The 27,230-nt window shown below is 48.0% G+C and overlaps 1 protein-coding gene across 1 annotated transcript in view; it reads right to left on the bottom strand.

Moving 5' to 3' along the window:
* Positions 1–27,230, bottom strand: part of ITGAL (integrin subunit alpha L) — a 306,572-nt gene that overhangs the window by 74,925 nt on the left and 204,417 nt on the right. The window contains exons 28-29 of the mRNA XM_063933029.1: positions 23,666–23,738; positions 19,679–19,780 (exon numbers count right to left, since the gene is read on the bottom strand). Coding sequence (XP_063789099.1) covers positions 19,679–19,780; positions 23,666–23,738 — 175 coding nt within the window. The remainder of the gene's footprint in view (positions 1–19,678; positions 19,781–23,665; positions 23,739–27,230) is intronic.

Raw genomic sequence — 27,230 nt, 5'->3', positions numbered from 1 at the left:
ACAGTGCGGTAGTTCACGGCTGTGGCTACCTCTGTGTCGGCAGTCGGAACTCGGCAGGTAGTCCGTCCATCCATAATTGTATTACAATATATACCACCTAACCGTGGTATTTTTTTTTCTTTCTTTATACCGTCGTCATAGTGTCATACTAGTTGTTACGAGTATACTACTATCTCTTTATCAACCAGTGTACAGTGCGGTAGTTCACGGCTGTGGCTACCTCTGTGTCGGCAGTCGGCAGGCAGTCCGTCCATCCATAATTGTATTATTATTATAATATATACCACCTAACCGTGGTTTTTTTTTCATTCTTTATACCGTCATAGTGTCATACTAGTTGTTACGAGTATACTACTATCTCTTTATCAACCAGTGTACAGTGCGGTAGTTCACGGCTGTGGCTACCTCTGTGTCGGCAGTCGGCAGGCAGTCCGTCCATCCATAATTGTATTATTATTATAATATATACCACCTAACCGTGGTTTTTTTTTCATTCTTTATACCGTCGTCATAGTGTCATACTAGTTGTTACGAGTATACTACTATCTCTTTATCAACCAGTGTACAGTGCGGTAGTTCACGGCTGTGGCTACCTCTGTGTCGGCAGTCGGCAGGCAGTCCGTCCATCCATAATTGTATTATTATTATAATATATACCACCTAACCGTGGTTTTTTTTTCATTCTTTATACCGTCGTCATAGTGTCATACTAGTTGTTACGAGTATACTACTATCTCTTTATCAACCAGTGTACAGTGCGGTAGTTCACGGCTGTGGCTACCTCTGTGTCGGCACTCGGCAGGCAGTCCGTCCATCCATAATTGTATTATTATTATAATATATACCACCTAACTGTGGTATTTTTTTTTCTTTCTTTATACCGTCGTCATAGTGTCATACTAGTTGTTACGAGTATACTACTATCTCTTTATCAACCAGTGTACAGTGCGGTAGTTCACGGCTGTGGCTACCTCTGTGTCGGCAGTCGGCAGGCAGTCCGTCCATCCATAATTGTATTATTATTATAATATATACCACCTAACTGTGGTATTTTTTTTTCTTTCTTTATACCGTCGTCATAGTGTCATACTAGTTGTTACGAGTATACTACTATCTCTTTATCAACCAGTGTACAGTGCGGTAGTTCACGGCTGTGGCTACCTCTGTGTCGGCAGTCGGCAGGCAGTCCGTCCATCCATAATTGTATTATTATTATAATATATACCACCTAACCGTGGTTTTTTTTTTCATTCTTTATACCGTCGTCATAGTGTCATACTAGTTGTTACGAGTATACTACTATCTCTTTATCAACCAGTGTACAGTGCGGTAGTTCACGGCTGTGGCTACCTCTGTGTCGGCAGTCGGCAGGCAGTCCGTCCATCCATAATTGTATTATTATTATAATATATACCACCTAACTGTGGTATTTTTTTTTCTTTCTTTATACCGTCGTCATAGTGTCATACTAGTTGTTACGAGTATACTACTATCTCTTTATCAACCAGTGTACAGTGCGGTAGTTCACGGCTGTGGCTACCTCTGTGTCGGCAGTCGGCAGGCAGTCCGTCCATCCATAATTGTATTATTATTATAATATATACCACCTAACCGTGGTATTTTTTTTTCTTTCTTTATACCGTCGTCATAGTGTCATACTAGTTGTTACGAGTATACTACTATCTCTTTATCAACCAGTGTACAGTGCGGTAGTTCACGGCTGTGGCTACCTCTGTGTCGGCACTCGGCAGGCAGTCCGTCCATCCATAATTGTATTATTATTATAATATATACCACCTAACCGTGGTTTTTTTTTCATTCTTTATACCGTCGTCATAGTGTCATACTAGTTGTTACGAGTATACTACTATCTCTTTATCAACCAGTGTACAGTGCGGTAGTTCACGGCTGTGGCTACCTCTGTGTCGGCAGTCGGCAGGCAGTCCGTCCATCCATAATTGTATTATTATTATAATATATACCACCTAACTGTGGTATTTTTCTTTCTTTCTTTATACCGTCGTCATAGTGTCATACTAGTTGTTACGAGTATACTACTATCTCTTTATCAACCAGTGTACAGTGCGGTAGTTCACGGCTGTGGCTACCTCTGTGTCGGCAGTCGGCAGGCAGTCCGTCCATCCATAATTGTATTATTATTATAATATATACCACCTAACCGTGGTTTTTTTATACCACCTAACCGTGGCAGTCCGTCCATAATTGTATACTAGTATCCAATCCATCCATCTCCATTGTTTACCTGAGGTGCCTTTTTAGTTCTGCCTATAAAATATGGAGAACAAAAAAGTTGAGGTTCCAAAATTAGGGAAAGATCAAGATCCACTTCCACCTCGTGCTGAAGCTGCTGCCACTAGTCATGGCCGAGACGATGAAATGCCAGCAACGTCGTCTGCCAAGGCCGATGCCCAATGTCATAGTACAGAGCATGTCAAATCCAAAACACCAAATATCAGAAAAAAAAGGACTCCAAAACCTAAAATAAAATTGTCGGAGGAGAAGCGTAAACTTGCCAATATGCCATTTACCACACGGAGTGGCAAGGAACGGCTGAGGCCCTGGCCTATGTTCATGGCTAGTGGTTCAGCTTCACATGAGGATGGAAGCACTCAGCCTCTCGCTAGAAAACTGAAAAGACTCAAGCTGGCAAAAGCACCGCAAAGAACTGTGCGTTCTTTGAAATCCCAAATCCACAAGGAGAGTCCAATTGTGTCGTTTGCGATGCCTGACCTTCCCAACACTGGACGTGAAGAGCATGCGCCTTCCACTATTTGCATGCCCCCTGCAAGTGCTGGAAGGAGCACCCGCAGTCCAGTTCCTGATAGTCAGATTGAAGATGTCAGTGTTGAAGTACACCAGGATGAGGAGGATATGGGTGTTGCTGGCGCTGGGGAGGAAATTGACCAGGAGGATTCTGATGGTGAGGTGGTTTGTTTAAGTCAGGCACCCGGGGAGACACCTGTTGTCCGTGGGAGGAATATGGCCGTTGACATGCCAGGTGAAAATACCAAAAAAATCAGCTCTTCGGTGTGGAGGTATTTCACCAGAAATGCGGACAACAGGTGTCAAGCCGTGTGTTCCCTTTGTCAAGCTGTAATAAGTAGGGGTAAGGACGTTAACCACCTCGGAACATCCTCCCTTATACGTCACCTGCAGCGCATTCATAATAAGTCAGTGACAAGTTCAAAAACTTTGGGTGACAGCGGAAGCAGTCCACTGACCAGTAAATCCCTTCCTCTTGTAACCAAGCTCACGCAAACCACCCCACCAACTCCCTCAGTGTCAATTTCCTCCTTCCCCAGGAATGCCAATAGTCCTGCAGGCCATGTCACTGGCAAGTCTGACGAGTCCTCTCCTGCCTGGGATTCCTCCGATGCATCCTTGCGTGTAACGCCTACTGCTGCTGGCGCTGCTGTTGTTGCCGCTGGGAGTCGATGGTCATCCCAGAGGGGAAGTCGTAAGCCCACTTGTACTACTTCCAGTAAGCAATTGACTGTTCAACAGTCCTTTGCGAGGAAGATGAAATATCACAGCAGTCATCCTACTGCAAAGCGGATAACTGAGTCCTTGACAACTATGTTGGTGTTAGACGTGCGTCCGGTATCCGCCGTTAGTTCACAGGGAACTAGACAATTTATTGAGGCAGTGTGCCCCCGTTACCAAATACCATCTAGGTTCCACTTCTCTAGGCAGGCGATACCGAGAATGTACACGGACGTCAGAAAAAGACTCACCAGTGTCCTAAAAAATGCAGTTGTACCCAATGTCCACTTAACCACGGACATGTGGACAAGTGGAGCAGGGCAGGGTCAGGACTATATGACTGTGACAGCCCACTGGGTAGATGTATGGACTCCCGCCGCAAGAACAGCAGCGGCGGCACCAGTAGCAGCATCTCGCAAACGCCAACTCTTTCCTAGGCAGGCTACGCTTTGTATCACCGCTTTCCAGAATACGCACACAGCTGAAAACCTCTTACGGCAACTGAGGAAGATCATCGCGGAATGGCTTACCCCAATTGGACTCTCCTGTGGATTTGTGGCATCGGACAACGCCAGCAATATTGTGTGTGCATTAAATATGGGCAAATTCCAGCACGTCCCATGTTTTGCACATACCTTGAATTTGGTGGTGCAGAATTTTTTAAAAAACGACAGGGGCGTGCAAGAGATGCTGTCGGTGGCCAGAAAAATTGCGGGACACTTTCGGCGTACAGGCACCACGTACAGAAGACTGGAGCACCACCAAAAACTACTGAACCTGCCCTGCCATCATCTGAAGCAAGAAGTGGTAACGAGGTGGAATTCAACCCTCTATATGCTTCAGAGGTTGGAGGAGCAGCAAAAGGCCATTCAAGCCTATACAATTGAGCACGATATAGGAGATGGAATGCACCTGTCTCAAGTGCAGTGGAGAATGATTTCAACGTTGTGCAAGGTTCTGATGCCCTTTGAACTTGCCACACGTGAAGTCAGTTCAGACACTGCCAGCCTGAGTCAGGTCATTCCCCTCATCAGGCTTTTGCAGAAGAAGCTGGAGGCATTGAAGAAGGAGCTAACACGGAGCGATTCCGCTAGGCATGTGGGACTTGTGGATGCAGCCCTTAATTCGCTTAACAAGGATTCACGGGTGGTCAATCTGTTGAAATCAGAGCACTACATTTTGGCCACCGTGCTCGATCCTAGATTTAAAGCCTACCTTGGATCTCTCTTTCCGGCAGACACAGGTCTGCTGGGGTTGAAAGACCTGCTGGTGACAAAATTGTCAAGTCAAGCGGAACGCGACCTGTCAACATCTCCTCCTTCACATTCTCCCGCAACTGGGGGTGCGAGGAAAAGGCTCAGAATTCCGAGCCCACCCGCTGGCGGTGATGCAGGGCAGTCTGGAGCGACTGCTGATGCTGACATCTGGTCCGGACTGAAGGACCTGACAACGATTACGGACATGTCGTCTACTGTCACTGCATATGATTCTCTCAACATTGATAGAATGGTGGAGGATTATATGAGTGACCGCATCCAAGTAGGCACGTCACACAGTCCGTACTTATACTGGCAGGAAAAAGAGGCAATTTGGAGGCCCTTGCACAAACTGGCTTTATTCTACCTAAGTTGCCCTCCCACAAGTGTGTACTCCGAAAGAGTGTTTAGTGCCGCCGCTCACCTTGTCAGCAATCGGCGTACGAGGTTACATCCAGAAAATGTGGAGAAGATGATGTTCATTAAAATGAATTATAATCAATTCCTCCGCGGAGACATTGACCAGCAGCAATTGCCTCCACAAAGTACACAGGGAGCTGAGATGGTGGATTCCAGTGGGGACGAATTGATAATCTGTGAGGAGGGGGATGTACACGGTGATATATCGGAGGGTGAAGATGAGGTGGACATCTTGCCTCTGTAGAGCCAGTTTGTGCAAGGAGAGATTAATTGCTTCTTTTTTGGGGGGGGTCCAAACCAACCCGTCATATCAGTCACAGTCGTGTGGCAGACCCTGTCACTGAAATGATGGGTTGGTTAAAGTGTGCATGTCCTGTTTTGTTTATACAACATAAGGGTGGGTGGGAGGGCCCAAGGATAATTCCATCTTGCACCTCTTTTTTCTTTTCTTTTTCTTTGCATCATGTGCTGATTGGGGAGGGTTTTTTGGAAGGGACATCCTGCGTGACACTGCAGTGCCACTCCTAGATGGGCCCGGTGTTTGTGTCGGCCACTAGGGTCGCTTATCTTTCTCACACAGTCAGCTACCTCATTGCGCCTCTTTTTTTCTTTGCGTCATGTGCTGTTTGGGGAGGGTTTTTTGGAAGGGACATCCTGCGTGACACTGCAGTGCCACTCCTAGATGGGCCCGGTGTTTGTGTCGGCCACTAGGGTCGCTTATCTTACTCACACAGCGACCTCGGTGCAAATTTTAGGACTAAAAATAATATTGTGAGGTGTGATGTGTTCAGAATAGGCTGAAAATGAGTGTAAATTATGTTTTTTGAGGTTAATAATACTTTGGGATCAAAATTACCCCCAAATTCTATGATTTAAGCTGTTTTTTAGGGTTTTTTGAAAAAAACACCCGAATCCAAAACACACCCGAATCCGACAAAAAAAATTCGGTGAGGTTTTGCCAAAACGCGGTCGAACCCAAAACACGGCCGCGGAACCGAACCCAAAACCAAAACACAAAACCCGAAAAATTTCAGGCGCTCATCTCTAATTCTGACGTGATTTGTGTAATTTATTATTTTTGGAAGGGAGGTTCGCTGGTCACTCAGGAACTATCCAACAACCAATACTTGCTGGGGAACGCGCCCCAGTAAATAAAGGTTCACAGGGGCCCTGAGTTGGGTACAGCAGCTCTGGATACAGTGATTGCAGTACTGGCCAACGTGGGCGAGAAGTGAGTGGGGTACTTGGTAAACCGCCACCGCCAGCCTGCCCAGGACATCTTGGTTTGTTTGTAAGGGTTCGCTGAAAACCTTGATATAAAGATCCAAGGAGGAATAAGCAACACCTGCAGATTATGGGGGCCAGTTGTTCAGGTAGGGGGCGATCAACCTCGGTTCGGGTTGATTCAGAGAACCGACCAGTCGGGTCGGCAAGATACATCATGTGTGAAAAATACGGAAGTCACACAGAGGTTTTATGTGATGAATGGGAGAGAATGACTGTACAAGACAGGGAGAAATTCCCAAGAATAGGTAGCTTCAGTCCAGAAGTGTTACAAAATTTAAGGAGGAGGATATGTCTCATAAAATCAACAAAGAGACGAATTCAGCATCATGATTATTTACAGTTGTGGCAGCAGGAAGGTGAGATACAGAGAGGTTTGGCTCTGGCGGCGGGATCTGGGGCAGTCAGGAAGCTGATAGCCACAGCCCCTCCTCCACCATACATTGCAGGAGAGAAGTTGATTGCGGAGAGAAACGCACTGGGTTGTAAAACACAAACTCTTAGTAACCCTGTAAATGTTAATGATGTTAACCAAGTAACCCAGGCAATTATTAACCCGTGCAAGTTGTACCCTGTTTTGAACTTTCCTCAGGAGTGTGATCAAGAAGACGATTCGGCAACAATTTCAGCGCTCTCTCTAGCGGCCACCATATCAGAAACCACAGTAGGCACAGCAACACCCACGAGATTAGCAAAGGCCCCTAGCGGAGGGATAGGTGAGGTCGTGTCAACGGGTAAGTACGGCACCATGCACTACACTGAAACAATTGTACCACAACAAGCTGTAGAATCTACACAGGAAGAGGCTGTCAGAATTGCTCCTGTAAGGGTAATAGCAGTTCCCAATGGAAAAACAGATGTGTCTGGAGCCACTCCCATAAGGAACATTGCCATGTACACTCCATTCTCCCGAATGGAATTAAGAACAATAGTGTCTGAATTTCCTGACCCCAGGAAAGACTTAGTTGCTAGCCAAAAATACATCAGGGATCTAGGTAACACTGTAGAACCCAACAACAAGGATTGGCAGATACTGCTAAGAGCTTGTTTACCTTCCAATGTCGACTCAACTCAATTCTTAGCTGACTGTGCATTGGATAAAGATGTACCGCTTACAGACGTGTACAACAAGGATAATGTAAAAAGGATAAATTTGCAGCTAAAAGAGTATTTCCCAGCCGTTGCTAAATGGAATAAAATATTTTCCATTAAGCAAAAGGAGTCCGAAACGGCAACAGAATATTTTCACCGGGCACTATTAGAAATGGCAAAATACACTGGTATAGAAGACATTAGGACCAACCCAAACCATCAAGAAGTAGCAGTATCTGTACTGATGGATGGTTTAAAGGAAACATTAAAAGCTAGGGTACAGACCACGCAACCATGTTGGCGAGGTCTGTCAGTGTCCACCTTGAGAGAGGCTGCTATTGATCACGACAGAAACATCACCAGGCACAGAGAGTCGCAAAGTGATAAATTAATGTCAGTAAGTATACAGGCGCTGACCACAAAGCAGCCTGCGTATGTACCATCGAATCCTGTAAGTAAGTCAACTGTAATAACTTGTTATTCCTGTAACAGACCGGGACACTATGCACGAGAATGTAGAGTAAGAAATGTACCAAAATCTTTTCAACCCCCTAGACAACGACACGACACACGACATTGGGAGCAGGGTCCACAGAGGCGGAGTTTTGAGCCACATACAGGGGAAACAAAAAGATATCCCCCGAACAGAGATTGGCATGCCTCTGGTAGTTCCCAGCTAACCCCCTCACAAGTAGTCGCTGCCAGCGGGATCCAGGGAGGTCAGCATACCCACTAGGGGTGTGGCCATACCTGTAATCTGCAGCCAGTTAAGTTGATTGCCAGTCTTGGAAGTGAACCAGAGATTGCAATCAATGTAGCTGGTAAAACTTTAAACTTTCTTGTAGACACAGGGGCGGCCAAGTCAGTGATAAATTCGACAGTGGGCATGAGAACCACTGGTAGGACAATTCCAGCCATGGGAGTAACAGGAGTAGTCCAGCACTACCCTGTTAGCAAACCAGCCGAGATTACAATAGGGCCTTTGCACACCAAGCATTCCTTTTTGCTGGCTGCATCTGCACCAACTAATCTCCTGGGTAGAGACTTACTATGTAAAATGGGTTGCGTCATTTATTGTACTCCTGAAGGTGTATTCTTGGACATCCCTGAGAATCACGCTCAGGAGGTACGAGACATGTTAGACTCCCCATCAAAATTAATGTCACATTCCATTATGACAAATAGGAATCCATCCCAAATAGAAGAGATGACATCTCAGATACCAGAGTCACTTTGGACAAAAGATGGACAGGACACTGGATTAATGGCAAACGTAGCTCCAGTAGTTGTACAAGTAAAAGATGGTAGGATAGCTCCAAAAATCCCACAGTATCCTCTGAAGCCAGAGGTGGAGTTAGGAGTTTTCCCAGTAATAGAACGCTTGCTGCAACAGGGCATTCTGGTAAGAACGTCCAGCACAGCCAATAGTCCCATCTTCCCTGTTAAAAAGAGTGGGGGGAGGGGTTACAGGCTAGTGCAGGATCTAAGGGGGATTAACAAAATAGTTGAGAGTCAGTTCCCCGTAGTGCCAAATCCAGCTGTCATCCTAATGCAAATTCCTCCCACTGCCAAATTTTTCACTGTTATTGACCTCTGCTCCGCTTTCTTTTCGGTACCTCTGCATCCTGACAGCCAATATTTGTTTGCATTCACATACAGAGGAGTCCAATACACATGGACTCGGTTACCCCAAGGTTTCATAGATAGTCCAAGTATATTTTCTCAGGCTTTGCATGATTGTTTACAGTCTTTCCAACCAGAGAGTGGATCAGTATTGATACAGTACGTGGATGATTTACTGCTGTGTTCAGATTCACTGGAAGCCTCTCTGAAGGATACGAAACAGCTCCTGTTTCATCTTTCAGACACAGGTCACAAGGTTTCCAAAGACAAGTTACAATTATGCCAGACTAAGGTAAAATATTTGGGACACTGTCTAACACAAGGACTGAGACACCTGACCGCTGATAGAATCCAAGCAATTAGAGACATGACCCTGCCACAAACCCAGCAACAGATCAGAACGTTTTTAGGAATGTGTGGGTATTGCCGTAATTGGATCCCAGGGTTTTCCATATTGGCGCTGCCTTTGCAGGAAATGGTCTCCTCAAACAAACCTGATCGGATTTCGCATACCGACGAATCCGAAACAGCATTTGAGAGACTTAAGCAATGCCTAACGCAGGCACCAGCACTAGGTATGCCAGACTATGGGAAACCCTTTGAACTATACGGAACAGAAAGTGCTGGGTGCGCAGCAGGTGTACTAACCCAAAAACACGGTGACGCCAGCAGGCCAGTTGCATACTACAGCGCTCAGCTAGATACGGTAGCGCGATCCCTCCCCACATGCTTGCGAAGCGTTGCTGCGATAGCATTGCTAGTGACAAAAAGCGAAGATGTCGTGCTAGGCCACAACCTCACAATCCATACACCACATGCGGTATCTGCCTTATTGAATTCTGCCCAAACCAGACACGTCTCATCAGCAAGGTTTACAAGATGGGAATTGGCATTAATGGCCCCAGTAAACATCACCATAAGGAGATGCAGCGCATTAAATCCTGCAACATTTCTCCCAGGTGTGCCTGGTCAGACACAAAGGGTGGAAGGTGAGAGTGATGGGGAAGGAGGATTTAATGCAAAGGAAGATACACATGATTGTATGGAATATTTGACCCAAAATTTTACCGCAAGGCCTGACATCAGTGACAATCCACTGGAAGATGCAGAACTCACGTTCTACACTGACGGTAGTTGTCATAGACAGTCAGACTCGGGAGACTTGTGTACTGGATACGCAGTCGTAGATGACCAAGACACCATAGAAGCGGAACCGCTAGGCCCACCTCACTCAGCCCAGGTTGCTGAACTGGTCGCCCTAACCAGAGCATGTGAATTGGCTAAGGGCAAGTCAGCCAATATCTACACCGATTCTAGATACGCCTTCGGGGTAGTACATGATTTCGGAGCCCTATGGCGCCTCAGAAATTTCATGACGGCAGCTGGTACACCGATAGCGCATGCAGCTCACATAAAAAGGCTTCTAACAGCAATACAGGAACCCGACAGAGTGGCTGTTATCAAATGTAAAGCACATACATATAGTCAAGACCCAGTGTCACTTGGTAACAGCCGAGCAGACGAAGCAGCTAAGCTTGCAGCTGCTACCCCCATACAGACAGACACCACACAACTGATGGCATTTAATACCATCAACACACAAAAGTTGTGTGAGATGCAGAATTTGTGTTCCACACAGGAAAGAGCAGTCTGGAAGGCAAAGGGATATGGCCAGGAGTCCTCAGGGCTCTGGACGGATGGACATGGTAAACCAGTGGCCCCCAGAGCATATCTTCCATGTCTGGCTGAAGCAGCTCATGGGTTGACTCATCTAGGCAAGGAGGGAATGTGCAAATTGGTAAGAGCATACTGGTGCGCCCCAGGATTCTCCTCTCATGCGAGTAAAAGAGCAATGTCATGCCTTACCTGTCTGAGAAAGAATATTGGAAAGGCAATACCTACAGAACCATCCCATATCCCACCTGCCGGCGGCCCTTTCCAGGTAATACAAATTGACTTCATTCAATTACCCCCATGTCGAAATTTGAAATATGTACTTGTTTGTATAGATGTTTTCTCAAATTGGGTCGAAGCTTTTCCAGCAGCTACAAATACCGCTATGTTTACAGCTAAGAAAATTGTGCAGGAATTTGTATGTAGATATGGTATCCCTAGAATCATTGAAAGTGATAGGGGTACCCATTTTACAGGTGATGTCTTTCAAGGAATGTGTAAATTAATGGGTATTGATAGCAAGCTGCACACTCCGTACCGTCCACAGGCGAGTGCGAAGGTCGAAAGAGTGAACAGCACTATTAAAAATAAATTGAGTAAAGTAATGGCAGAGACAGGATTGACGTGGCCAGAAGCTTTACCCATTGTTTTGTATAGCATCAGAACCACTCCCAGGTCCCCTCTTAATCTGTCCCCTTTTGAAATCTTGTTTGGTCGACAACCGCATGTCATGATTAACCCTCAGGATGATTTGAAATGTAACAATGAAGTAACTGTAAAGTACTTGATTAACATGAGTAAACAGTTGAGGAATCAAAATGATAATCTGAGATTGGTGATTCCTGATTTACCAGATAGTAATTGTCATGACATTGAACCTGGGGATTATGTAATGATACGAAATTTTCTACGCTCAGGTTGTCTTATTGATAGATGGGAAGGACCATACCAGGTCTTATTGACTAGCACCACAGCATTGAAGGTTGCTGAGAGAGAGACTTGGGTCCATTCATCCCACTGCAAAAAGGTTGCTGATCCAGAGAAGTCCCGTGATAAGGAACAGACGGTAGAGGTTGTATCACTGGAGTGTCTGTTCCAGGAGGACTGAGGCGGCACCTGAGCCTTGAAGACCGAAAGCAGCTGTCGACTCCCCACTCCCTTTTATTGTTTTCCTCCACTTCCCATCCCCTCTCCCTTAAAATTTCTTTTTCCCCCTTCTCATTCTTCTCTATTTCCTCCTCAAAGATGGACTTGCCCCAAGAGACTGTGATCCGGATTTTGATGTTAACCATGATGTTGACCAGAGCAGTCTGTTCCGGCGAGAGTACCATAGAGGTCGAGAGAGGTTCTGGAATGGGTTCCGATTATGATGATGGAGGCGTAGTTTTCCAAGATCAACCAAACCAACAAGCAAAGGCGAGTATCAGAAAACGATCCGATAGAAGAAATTGTGATGGATTGTTAGCTGAAGAAAATTGTATCTGTAGGCTTTGTGACAATTTGGTTGAAGATGGATGCATAAAGAAATGCCAATCCAGTTTTAATATCCATATGGACCGGCATCCATTGAGTGACTATCACTCCTTAGTGGGTAACGTGTTAAACCAAACAGATTGTTGGGTATGCTCTCAAGTACCTCAGGGTCATAGCAAATCAGGGCTAGTACCATTTCCTTTAACGTTAGGGGAGGTACTTGAGCTAAGTGGTGGGAGACCGGTGGACCGGAGGTTTAACATCTCCAGCCCTCCTAGTTTGAAGCTCCACCAATACCATGTGGATAGGTCCCTCTTATGTTTTAATATCTCCAATCCCCGTAAGCCGGGAAATTGGGAAGTGTCATGGAGCAACCTTACCATGACCTTTTCACACAGAGCAGATAGAATGCCTACAGATACAGAGCTTGTACGCCACATAGCCAGTAGAGGAAAATCTTTCCGGTATCGATATACCTTAGGAAATAGGATTACTAGAGTTGGAGAGGTATCACCAGGATACTGTGCACATATCGTACAAACCGATACGTGCATTAAGCAGATGGAAGAATTAGGGTCAGGAGATTTCACCTGGAAGGTTTGTAACATGGTCATGTCCTTCTCCGTCCCATATGTTCTCCCCGATGACGCATATTTCATATGCGGGAGAAAGGCGTACAAGTGGCTTGCCCCAAACTCTGAAGGATTGTGTTATATTGGAAAAGTATTGCCTGAAGTGATGACTGTTACACATGACAAAATGAAGGACATACACCGTGGTGCCCAAGCTCCTTATACTCACACTCATTACGAGCACCGAGTTAAAAGACAACTGTCAGAAAGGTTAGAGCATCCGGCCTCTGATCTTATCCATGAATCCACCGGGATTCAGGTTCTGGTAGCGTTAGATTTCACTCGCACCGCTCGAGGAGTGATGAATTATAGATACATTTCCGCACTCGCCAATTTGTTAGATAATATCACTGAAATGTATGATGACACGTTTAGATACACTGGAAGAGAACTTCAAGCTTACAAAACAGAACTAGTTCAGCATAGGATGGTTCTTAATTATCTTACAGCAGTAACAGGCGGATATTGTGTTACATTGGCAACACAGTACGGCATAAAGTGTTGCACGTATATCACAAATAGCACCGAGGATCCGGTAGAGGTCATAGACCAGAAGATGGACGATATTCTCCAATTGAAGTGGGAATTTCGTCGAAAACACAATCTCACCCTTGCTGCTGTAGGTAATGAGCTGACTGGTTGGGTGTCATGGTTGAACCCGCGAAATTGGTTCTCCGGTTTAGGAGACTGGGCTCAAGGAGTCATAATGGATGTTGGAAAGTTTCTACTATGTATCTTGGGTGTCGTTATATCGATTGGATTGATATTTAGATGCGGGCAGGCTTTAATGAGGTGCAAACAAAGTACAAGAGTGATGAGTTTGAGGAGTGAGGAAACTGTAATTAACCTGGATTTGATTTATGACCCAATGATAGAAACCATGATGTGATGAAAAATGCGATTATACGGTCCGTTTCTTTCACCTGTTTTTCTGCTTTTCTCCAAGATACAAAGACCCCCTTGGACGAGGAAGTTGACGAGACGCTATACAGACAACAGACAAGCACCAAAGATGAAGTTTTGACCACTTGAGAAATGGACATTTGATGAACTTTGCCATGGATCCCCAGTTTCCCTATTATTCTTAAACTCACGCTAGCCCAACATTTTTTGTAAATCTGATGGCACTGACAAAGCTATTTGCTCATGCCCAAGGAGCAATACAGCGCAAAGAAGACGACTCTCAACAGATACCGAACAAAACTTCAACAACAGATGTACATTTCCCTGACATAGAATATCATTGCATTTCCCATAAGTGTTCTTTATCTTCATCTCTACAACCCTCAGGTAATAACACACATAGTATAGGGAATACAGGCACAGATATCAGCAATCACATATTCCCCCATTCATGTATCATCAACTAAAATGTGCTCCCCATTTTGTTCAAAAGCCGAAAAGAGCTCGGTAAAGTTTGACAGCCCATCCACAGACCTGTACCACGGGATAAGAAGGAATTCAAATGTATACTTCGCAATACCTCGAAGCTTGATTTACCACACGTACGGCACGATGATACATGACCCTCCAAACATGGACTCATACACACATGCTTCTGCTTTCTCACTAGGTCATACCCTCTTCACACCTACTCCTCTCTCCTCCCCTACCCAACCATGGAAATCAATTAACCCCTGATTTATATTTTTCTCCTTTTGAATTGTTTTGAAGGTGGCAGTTATTATTGACTGCCAAAGGGTGGACTGTCAAAGTCAGAAAAATATCCCCATACACACTGCCATATTTGCACCGCACACTGGTCCGCGCTGCGCATGCGTACGCTCTCCCGTGAAGGCGCATACCCGCAATAGCGTGCACCCGCGGGCGCACGGTATGCGTATTTACGGTAGAGTTTATGTAGTCGTAGCGTGCGACTCATTCGTTACATATTTTCACAATTAATGTAGTTTGTAGATCATGGTCCCTTTGATAGATTCTGAAAGTTTGGTTAATATAGAATGTCCCTGAGCTGAGGAATCCCTCTTTGTATCGTGGGAAGGGTCTAACAGGAGTCATGCAGTAGTGTTTGGTACCCATCGGAAGAGTATTTAAATAGCAATATTCCGGTGTTGGTTTGGAGCGTATTAATCGCTCGTGCGAATAGTTATGGACATAAGAAGTTTATGTCCATTTCTATTATTTACTCATACTCAGGTATGCGGCGGGAAACCTAGTTTCCCACCCACCTGAGCTGTTTGAAATCGTCACAGCCCACCTGTATGAATCAACCTATGACCTTTTGTTATGATGCAGGGCCGAATTCCGACGTCCAATGGACAATGGGATTGTAGGGACTATGAGATTGCATTGTGTGTGGGGCATAAATAGGCAGGCCGACCATATCCAACTTCACTCTCTCATCAACGGTTGTCTTGCTGATAATCGGGAGCTGGATATCGAGGCGCATGCGATCATACCCTTTGTGCGTAAGTTTCTCTCCGTAATCATTGTCTTACTGTGAGCCAATTTCTCTCATCTCTCTCCATTTCTCTCTCTCTATTCTCTTTTCTCTCATATCTCCCCTAGACTAGTATTGTATTGTATTAGATAGTATTGTATTTTGGTTAGGAAGTCTCTGTTATATTGTAGTGTATCATTTGTACTGTTATTCTCTTTTACAAGTATATTAGATATAATACAGTTGATAGGCTTTGGACCCTAAACCAGTATCTGTGTATTTTCTATAGTTTTAAGTGTTCACTTGAGCGTCGGTGACGCTCAAGCAGCTTTGTAGTTAGTTAGGTTACACAAGGTTGCACATACACCCTGTATTCACATTAAGGTATTCTGTGTATTTCATTGATAAAAGGTTTAGACATAAAGGTATAGCGTTGTGAGCGTCTGCGCCGCTGGTGATCTCCTCGTGGTCTCGAGCGTACGCTACGCCATAGCGAATCATTACTCTAGACATAACCAATAACGTGCTGTCCTGTGATCACTGGGCCGTGAGCGTACGTGGCGCTTGAGCGTCTCGCCTACGGCTGAGCGATCGTTACGCAACTAGCGTACCCTTACGGTACTTCTTAAGTAAACAGCGTACAGTGTTCTTAGACTTCATTAAGGGTTATTTATACGACAAAGGAATTTAGCATTGTCAACTTCAATGCTGATTGGTTGCCATTGGCAACTTCTCTACATTTTTCACTGCTTCATGAATAGACCCCTAACTGCTTTGGCATTAGTCAGATGTTTAAAAAAATGGACCTTTTAGTGTTCGCAAGGGCAGGGAGGACAAGTGGAAGAGCCAAAATGTGGGGTCAGATGGTACCGCCAATAATTCAGCAAAGATCTTAAGCACTACATCCCAGCAGGGTCAGAGTGGAAATGTGGAGTGGGGACCTACGGAAGAGGAACATCTCCAGCTAATGCTGGAAACACCTATGTGCATCCTGATTGGAACATCCGGGCAACGGTACCAACTTGTAATTACAGTAACTTGCCCTGCGTCTCTACAATACAGGTACTTGGAGAGCAACCGTGCACCAATTTAAAGGTTTTGGTCCAGATGTCTGCTCCAAGCTCTCGTCCCAATTCGCATATACGGGCACAATGCAGTAAGGGACAGGGTCGGACTGGCCCACAGGGGTACCAGGGAAACCACCGGTAGGCCCCACTGCCTGAGGGCCCACTCCATCCTCTAGGGATCAGGTTCCAGACTGTGCACTTGTATTATACATGGTAGATATGTTGCATTACACTGCACTAAACTATTGTGTATTTCAAGCCTCTGTGGAGGCTGGCCACACACCCTTTGTAAGCTGGCCACACCCCTAAGTATGGGCCCCTATAACTGCATCCACCCGGTGGGCCCTTCATGCCCCAGTCCGACGCTGGTAAGGGAGTACCTGCACTGGCGAGGAGAATCTGATACAGGTGAGATCTGCTCAGGTGTGCAAGGTGAAACTCAGAGAGATTAAAAGGGGAGAGCTCCCTGCAAGAAGGCGCAGCCGCACATATGTACTCTCACATGAGCGTATGTAGTAGTGACCGCTGCAGGTGTATAGCCGATATACCGGATACTTGCTGCGATCCCTCCATTCCCACCAGCAGCCACATCCTGCATAGGTTTCTATGGTGGATGCGAGCTGCCAGATTTATCCAGAGCATTCCAGATACTGTCCCCCCAGCTACCGTCATCTGATTGCTGTAGTCTTTGGGCTACATGTTGCAGAGGTAGCTGGCAGGGGCTTCCTCTGGAACCCGCCCTGGATATGGGTGCTGTACGCGTGTGGTCAGCGGGAACGTGTATGCGCAGCAGTCCCACTTCCACACTGAGCAAATCGCAATGGTGGGCTCCTTCCAGAGCCCCTGCACCTGCAACCTACATCCACTACGCCGCCTCCAGCAGGCATCCACTACGCCGCCTCCCAACCTGCATCCACTACGCCGCCTCCCAACATGCATCCACTACGCCGCCTCCCAGCCTGCATCCACTACGCCGCCTCCAAACCTGCATCCACTACGCCGCCTCCAAACCTGCATCCACTACGCCGCCTCCAACCTGCATCCACTACGCCGCCTCCCAGCCTGCATCCACGACGCCGCCTCCCAACCTGCATCCACTACGCCGCCTCCCAACCTGCATCCACTACGCCGCCTCCCAAACTGCATCCACTACGCCGCCTCCAAACCTGCATCCACTACGCCGCCTCCCAACATGCATCCACTACGCCGCCTCCCAGCCTGCATCCACTACGCCGCCTCCCAGCCTGCATCCACTACGCCGCCTCCCAACCTGCATCCACTACGCCGCCTCCCAACCTGCATCCACTACGCCGCCTCCAACCTGCATCCACTACGCCGCCTCCCAACCTGCATCCACTACGCCGCCTCCCAGCCTGCATCCACTACGCCGCCTCCCAGCCTGCATCCACTACGCCGCCTCCAAACCTGCATCCACTACGCCGCCTCCCAACCTGCATCCACTACGCCGCCTCCAACCTGCATCCACTACGCCGCCTCCCAACCTGCATCCACTACGCCGCCTCCCAAACTGCATCCACTACGCCGCCTCCAAACCTGCATCCACTACGCCGCCTCCAACCTGCATCCACTACGCCGCCTCCCAGCCTGCATCCACGACGCCGCCTCCCAACCTGCATCCACTACGCCGCCTCCCAACCTGCATCCACTACGCCGCCTCCCAAACTGCATCCACTACGCCGCCTCCCAAACTGCATCCACGACGCCGCCTCCCAACCTGCATCCACTACGCCGCCTCCCAACCTGCATCCACTACGCCGCCTCCCAAACTGCATCCACTACGCCGCCTCCCAAACCTGCATCCACTACGCCGCCTCCCAACATGCATCCACTACGCCGCCTCCCAGCCTGCATCCACTACGCCGCCTCCCAGCCTGCATCCACTACGCCGCCTCCCAACCTGCATCCACTACGCCGCCTCCCAACCTGCATCCACTACGCCGCCTCCAACCTGCATCCACTACGCCGCCTCCCACCCTGCATCCACTACGCCGCCTCCCAGCCTGCATCCACTACGCCGCCTCCCAGCCTGCATCCACTACGCCGCCTCCAAACCTGCATCCACTACGCCGCCTCCCAACCTGCATCCACTACGCCGCCTCCAACCTGCATCCACTACGCCGCCTCCCAGCCTGCATCCACTACGCCGCCTCCCAGCCTGCATCCACTACGCCGCCTCCCAGCCTGCATTCACTACGCCGCCTCCCAGCCTGCATCCACTACGCCGCCTCCCAGCCTGCATCCACTACGCCGCCTCCCAACCTGCATCCACTACGCCGCCTCCCAACCTGCATCCACTATGCCGCCTCCAGCCTGCATCCACTACGCCGCCTCCCAGCCTGCATCCACTACGCCGCCTCCTAACCTGCATCCACTACGCCGCCTCCCAACCTGCATCCACTACGCCGCATCACAACCTGCATCCACTACGCCGCCTCCCAACCTGCATCCACTACGCCGCCTCCCAACCTGCATCCACTACGCCGCCTCCCAACCTGCATCCACTACGCCGCCTCCCAACCTGCATCCACTACGCCGCCTCCCAACCTACATCCACTACGCCGCCTCCCAACCTGCATCCACTACGCCGCCGCCTCCCAACCTGCATCCACTACGCCGCCTCCCAACCTGCATCCACTACGCCGCCTCCCAACCTGCATCCACTACGCCGCCTCCCAACCTGCATCCACTACGCCGCATCCACTACGCCGCCTCCCAACCTGCATCCACTACGCCGCCTCCCAACCTGCATCCACTACGCCGCCTCCCAACCTGCATCCACTACGCCGCCTCCCAACCTGCATCCACTACGCCGCATCCACTACGCCGCCTCCCAACCTGCATCCACTACGCCGCCTCCCAACCTGCATCCACTACGCCGCCTCCCAACCTACATCCACTATGCCGCCTCCCAACCTACATCCACTACGCTGCATCCCAACCTACATCCACTATGCCGCCTCCCAACCTGCATCCACTACGCCGCCTCCCAACCTGCATCCACTACTGTGCGTCCCATGCTACATCCACTACGCCGCATCCCAACCTGCATCCGCTATGCCGCCTCCCAACCTATATCCACTACTGTGTGTCCCATGCTACATCCACTACGCCGCATCCCAACCTGCATCAGCTATGCCGCCTCCCAACCTGCATCCACTACGCCGCGTCCCATTCTACATCCACTACGCCGCATCCCAATCATTCACAACACACAGATAAGAGACAAGTTACCTGATTGGTCGTTGTAAAATCCCAGCGCAGTCCCTGGGCCACTGTGGTCATTATTAAAATGGTGAACTGTGTGGGGGCAGAGCTGGGTCCCAGGTTCTGGATCTGGAAAGGAAGAGGTTAAGTATTACCAGGACAAAATGGCGCCATGTGTGACTGACACCGGGAGCAAACTATCTACATAGTGTTGTCATTGTCACATTCATGATGCTAATGACAGTGACACAGGGGGAGCCGAGGGGACACTAATGACTGTGATACAGGGGGAGCTGAGGAGACACTAATGACTGTGTCACACGGAGAGCCGAGGGGACACTAATGACTGTGACACAGGGGAGCAGAGGGGACGCTAATGACTGACACACAGGGAGCTGGGGGGACGCTAATGACTGAGACACACGGGAAGCTGAGGGGACGCTAATGACTGAGACACACGGGAAGCTGAGGGGATGCTAACGACTGAGACACAGGGGAGCTGAGGGGACACTAATGACTGACACAGGGGAGCTGAGGGGACACTAATATCTGTGACACAGGGGAGCTGAGGGGACACTAATATCTGTGACACAGGGGAGCTGAGGGGACACTAATATCTGTGACACAGGGAGCTGAGGGGACGCTAATGACTGAGACACAGGGGAGCTGAGGGGACACTAATATCTGTGACACAGGGGAGCTGAGGGGACACAAATAGCTGTGACACAGGGAGCTGAGGGGACGCTAATGACTGACACACAGGGGAGCTGAGGGGACGCTAATGACTGAGACACAGGGGGAGCCGAGGGGACACTAATGACTGAGACACACAGGGAGCTGAGGGGACGCTAATGACAGACACACAGGGAGCTGAGGGGATGCTAATGACTGAGACACAAGGGGGAGCCGAGGGGACACTAATGACTGAGACACAGGGGAGCTGAGGGGACACTAATGACTGAGACACAGGGAGCTGAGGGGACGCTAATGACAGACACACAGGGAGCTGAGGGGACGCTAATGACTGAGACACACAGGGAGCTGAGGGGACACTAATGACTGTGACACAGGGAGCTGAGGGGACACTAATATCTGTGACACAGGGAGCTGAGGGGACACTAATATCTGTGACACAGGGAGCTGAGGGGACACTAATCTGTGACACAGGGGAGCTGAGGGCACACTAATATCTGTGACACAGGGAGCTGAGGGGACACTAATATCTGTGACACAGGGAGCTGAGGGGACACTAATATCTGTGACACAGGGGAGCTGAGGGGACACTAATATCTGTGACACAGGGAGCTGAGGGGACACTAATGACTGACACACAGGGAACTGAGGGGACGCTAATGACTGTGACACACGGGGAGCTGAGGGGACGCTAATGACTGAGACACAGGGGAGCTGAGGGGACACTAATGACTGAGACACAGGGAACTGAGGGGACGCTAATGACTGTGACACACGGGGAGCTGAGGGGACACTAATGACTGATACAGGGGAGCTGAGGGGACACTAATGACTGTGACACACAGGGAGCTGAGGGGACGCTAATGACGGACACACAGGGAGCTGAGGGGACGCTAATGACTGAGACACACAGGAAGCTGAGGGGACACTAATGACTGTGACACACGGGGAGCTGAGGGGACACTAATGACTGATACAGGGGAGCTGAGGGGACACTAATGACTGTGACACACAGGGAGCTGAGGGGACGCTAATGACAGACACACAGGGAGCTGAGGGGACGCTAATGACAGACACACAGGAAGCTGAGGGGACACTAATGACTGTGACACAGGGAGCTGAGGGGACACTAATATCTGTGACACAGGGAGCTGAGGGGACACTAATATCTGTGACACAGGGGAGCTGAGGGGACACTAATATCTGTGATACAGGGAGCTGAGGGGACACTAATATCTGTGACACAGGGAGCTGAGGGGACAATAATATCTGTGACACAGGGGAGGTGAGGGGACACTAATGACAGTGACACAGGGGAGCTGAGGGGACACTAATGACTGACACAGGGGAGCTGAGGGGACACTAATGACTGAGACACAGGGAACTGAGGGGACGCTAATGACTGTGACACACGGGGAGCTGAGGGGACACTAATGACTGATACAGGGGAGCTGAGGGGACACTAATGACTGTGACACACAGGGAGCTGAGGGGACGCTAATGACAGACACACAGGGAGCTGAGGGGACGCTAATGACTGAGACACACAGGAAGCTGAGGGGACACTAATGACTGTGACACAGGGAGCTGAGGGGACACTAATATCTGTGACACAGGGAGCTGAGGGGACACTAATATCTGTGACACAGGGGAGCTGAGGGGACACTAATATCTGTGATACAGGGAGCTGAGGGGACACTAATATCTGTGACACAGGGGAGCTGAGGGGACACTAATGACAGTGACACAGGGGAGCTGAGGGGACACTAATGACAGTGACACAGGGGAGCTGAGGGGACACTAATGACAGTGACACAGGGGAGCTGAGGGGACACTAATGTCTGTGACACAGGGGAGCTGAGGGGACGCTAATGACTGAGACACACAAGAAGCTGAGGGGACGCTAATGACTGTGACACACGGGAAGCTGAGGGGACGCTAATGACTGACACATGGGAAGCTGAGGGGACACTAATGTCTGTGACACAGGGGAGCTGAGGGGATACTAATGATTGTGACACATGGGAAGCTGAGGGGATGCTAATGACTGACACATGGGGAGCTGAGGGGACACTAATGACTGACACAGGGGAGCTGAGGGGACACTAATATCTGTGACACAGGGAGCTGAGGGGACGCTAATGACTGAGACACAGGGGAGCTGAGGGGATGCTAATGACTGAGACACAGGGGAGCTGAGGGGACACTAATGACTGTGACACAGGGGAGCTGAGGGGACACTAATGACTGATACACAGGGAGCTGAGGGGACACTAATGACAGTGACACACGGGGAGCTGAGGGGACACTAATGACAGTGACACACGGGGAGCTGAGGGGACACTAATGACAGTGACACACGGGGAGCTGAAGGGACACTAATGACTGTGACACAGGGAGCTGAGGGGACACTAATGACTGACACATGGGAGATGAGGGGACACTAATGACAGTGACACACGGGGAGCTGAGGGGACACTAATGACAGTGACACACGGGGAGCTGAGGGGACACTAATGACTGACACGCGGTGAGCTGAAGGGACACTAATGACTGACACAGGGAGCTGAGGGGACTCTAATGACAGTGACACACGGGGAGCTGAGGGGTTACTAATGACAGTGACACAGGGGAGCTGAGGGGACACTAATGACAGTGACACAGGGGAGCTGAGGGGACACTAATGACAGTGACACAGGGGAGCTGAGGGGACACTAATGACAGTGACACACGGGGAGCTGAGGGGACACTAATGACTGTGGCACAGGGGAGCTGAGGGGACACTAATGACAGTGACACAGGGGAGCTGAGGGGACACTAATGACAGTGACACACGGGGAGCTGAGGGGACACTAATGACTATGGCACAGGGGAGCTGAGGGGACACTAATGACAGTGACACAGGGGAGCTGAGGGGACACTAATGACAGTGACACAGGGGAGCTGAGGGGACACTAATGACAGTGACACACGGGGAGCTGAGGGGACACTAATGACTGTGGCACAGGGGAGCTGAGGGGACACTAATGACAGTGACACAGGGGAGCTGAGGGGACACTAATGACAGTGACACACGGGGAGCTGAGGGGACACTAATGACTATGGCACAGGGGAGCTGAGGGGACACTAATGACAGTGACACAGGGGAGCAGAGGGGACACTAATGACAGTGACACAGGGGAGCTGAGGGGACACTAATGACTGTGGCACAGGGGAGCAGAGGGGACACTAATGACAGTGACACAGGTTGGAGGCCTGTACTGTATAGTGAGGCACTGATGCAGGAGGACTATCACTGTGTAACTATGAGGTGAGAGGCACCTGATATCCGTGCGACATGGATCTCTTCTCGTCTCGGTTGATGAATTCAGCATATTTTACCGATGTCTCCAGACTGAGGAGATGGGAAAGATACATGAGATAATGACATAATATTATACATAGAAACATAGAATTTGTCGGCAGATAAGAACCACTTGGCCCATCTAGTCTGCCCCTTTTTTTTACCATATTTTTATCTCTAACCTTATTTGATCCTTATTTCTTTGTAAGGATATCCTTATGTCTATCCCATGCATGTTTAAATTGCTCTACTGTCTTAGCCTCTACCACCTCTGATGGGAGGCTATTCCACTTGTCCACTACCCTTTCTGTGAAATAATTTTTCTGCAAATTTCCCCTGAACCTCCCCCCCTCCAGTCTCAGTGCATGTCCTCGTGTCCTATTGCTTCTCTTCATTTGAAGAATGTTTCCCTCCTGGACTTTGTTAAAACCCTTGATATATTTGAAAATTTCTATCATGTCCCTCCTTTCCCTTCTCTGCTCCAAACTATACATATTGAGATTTCTTAGTCTTTCTGGGTATGTTTTGTGATGTAGGCCATGCACCATTTTAGTTGCCCTTCTCTGTACAGTCTCTAATATATTAATATCCTTTTGAAGATATGGCCTCCAGAACTGAATACAGTATTCTAGATGAGGCCGTACCAATGACCTAGATACATACATTTACAACAGATACAAACACACACACTAGAGATAGATAGATAGATAGATAGATAGATAGATAGATAGATAGATAGATAGATAGATAGATAGATAGATAGATAGATAGATAGATAGATAGATAGTGTCATGTGGCTGCTGGTGACTTCTCCAAACACGCCAATCTGAGAATCGCCATCTGTGACGTGGGGGTCACTTTGGACACACAGGGTTATACAAACACATTCACTGCCACCAGCAAGAGGGATTTAGCATCTAAACGCAAGGTAGCCTTAGAAAAAATAGGTAGACGTGGGTCACACGAGGCCTTGGGTTTTAAGAAGCACAGAATCACAACTAGAAATTGTAATTTAAATTCCAAGAATACTTCAAAGCTTTAGTTACAAAAAGTGTTACAAAGATTATTAAGAATATTTTTAAAAATACAGAGTACAGTACAATCTCAAACAAAAATAAAAGGAGATAATAATTCAGAAGCCTAAATTTACACACACAGCTAGGGCCAGGCTGTGGGGATGACACAGGTGAGTTTATCGGTTCACTTCTAGCTACAGCTACATCCCATGAGAATGAACAACACATTGTACAGTGGAAGGGATAGTTATACCCTCAGCTGCACTCACTTTCCTCCACCTTTGGGATTTTTAAGCAGCTCAATGTTGGATTGCTGGACACTGACCTTAAGGTATCATACTCCCTCTGCACCTAGTTGTTTTGCAAGAGTTAGGGGAGGGGTATTAGCCCACATGGACCTCCATGCCTCTTTGCTTTATGGCCTAAGTGACCAGTTTGTTTGAAGATGAGAGCTGAATGACGGCGTCTTCCGTCCCCCCAACATTTATGATAGGATGAGAGACCAAAAACTCGGACATACATTTCTTCTCCCACTTTATTGCTGGGTTTTGATCTTGTCACTGCTAAAAACACATTTATGACCCCAGGACATAGTGACCTGGTGAAATGCGCTCAGTGATAACCTCCTGCACCTCTGGGGTTATGTCCACAGTATTTACAACCTACAGTAGCAGGGGAGTATGACAGGCAGTTCACACAGGAAATAACATCTTATATCACACACAATAGGAGAAATATCATATTCTGGGATCTGATCATGTGATGGATCCTGACCGATATATAAATAGACCGATATATAAATAGATCGATAGATAGATAGATAGATAGATAGATAGATAGATAGATAGATAGATAGATAGATAGATAGATAGATATTAGATAGACAGAGAGTGAGAGAGGATATATGTAAACATACAGTGGCTTGCAAAAGTATTTCCTCACCATATAAATTAATTAGATTTATCTGTATTATAAATGACACTGTACATGAACTGTTGCAGACAGAGGGGTAAATTTACTAAGGTGGGAGTTTTTTTTTTTTAGAACTGGTGATGTTGCCCATAGCAACCAAGCAGTTTCTATCTATTATCTTCTAGAAGCAGCTAGATAAATGTTAAGTAGAATCTGATTGGTTGCTATGAGCAACATCATCAGTTCTAAAAAAAAACTCGCGTCTTAGTAAATCTACCCCAGTATTTTTGTTGCACACCATTAGGCACTGACAGGACAATTTCAAACTCAAATTATCTGCAGATTAACAATAACAAAAAAAAAAAAGGAAAAATACTGCTTGCATATTCAACCCATGTGCTGTGGAAGCGCCAAGTTCACCCAGATGAAATATATTGACCTCAGTAGTTTTCTATTCAGCTTTTATGGATGACAGACCCCTTATTTCAAATAACACCCTATTACAGAGCTCAGTGGCTGAGACTCGGGTTAAGATGCACCAGTCACCATATCAGGGGCTCTGCATACACCTGGCTGTATGAGAGGGTGGCTAGGAAGAGGTCACTGTCACTGTGCAGGAGATACAGAGCTCAGAGGCTCAGCCTGCAGAATATAGGATTGCTGCATATCCTATTGCTGTCACTAACGTAACATTCCGTATGCAAATACAGCAGCGGTCACACACAGAACATATGCATTCCGCATATCCTATTACTGACACTGTAACGTAGCATTACGTAAGCAGATACAGCTGCGGTCACACACAGAATATAGGCATGCAGCATATCCTGTTACTGACACTGTAACGTAGCATTACGTATGCAGATACAGCCGCAGTCACGCACAGAATATAGGCATGCCGCATATCCTACTACTGACACTGTAACGTAGCATTACGTAAGCAGATACAGCTGCGGTCACACACAGAATATAGGCATGCAGCATATCCTGTTACTGACACTGTAACGTAGCATTACGTATGCAGATACAGCCGCAGTCACGCACAGAATATAGGCATGCCGCATATCCTACTACTGACACTGTAACGTAGCATTACGTATGCAGATACAGCCGCAGTCACGCACAGAATATAGACATGCTGCATATCCTATTGCTGTCACTGTAACGTAACATTCCGTATGCAGATACAGCTGCGGTCACACACAGAATATAGGCATATGCCGCATAGCCTATTACTGACACTGTAATGTAGCATTATGTATACAGACACAGCCGCAGTTTTACACAGAATATAGGCATGTCACATATCATTGTTCTCAGCATAAGCTGCTTATGCATTTAATGTACAGTACATAGCAATGCAACTTAGACGCATTTAAAAATAAGAATTTACTTACCGATAATTATATTTCTCGTAGTCCGTAGTGGATGCTGGGAACTCCGTAAGGACCATAGGGAATAGCGGCTCCGCAGGAGACTGGGCACAAAAGTAAAGCTTTAGGACTACCTGGTGTGCACTGGCTCCTCCCCCTATGACCCTCCTCCAAGCCTCAGTTAGGATACTGTGCCCGGACGAGCGTACACAATAAGGAAGGATTTTGAATCCCGGGTAAGA

The sequence above is a fragment of the Pseudophryne corroboree genome, chromosome 7 (assembly GCF_028390025.1).
Source record: "Pseudophryne corroboree isolate aPseCor3 chromosome 7, aPseCor3.hap2, whole genome shotgun sequence".
Classification (NCBI taxonomy): Eukaryota; Metazoa; Chordata; class Amphibia; order Anura; family Myobatrachidae; genus Pseudophryne; species Pseudophryne corroboree.
Note: the sequence above shows the minus strand (reverse complement) of the source record. Positions and strands in the feature narration are given on the sequence as shown.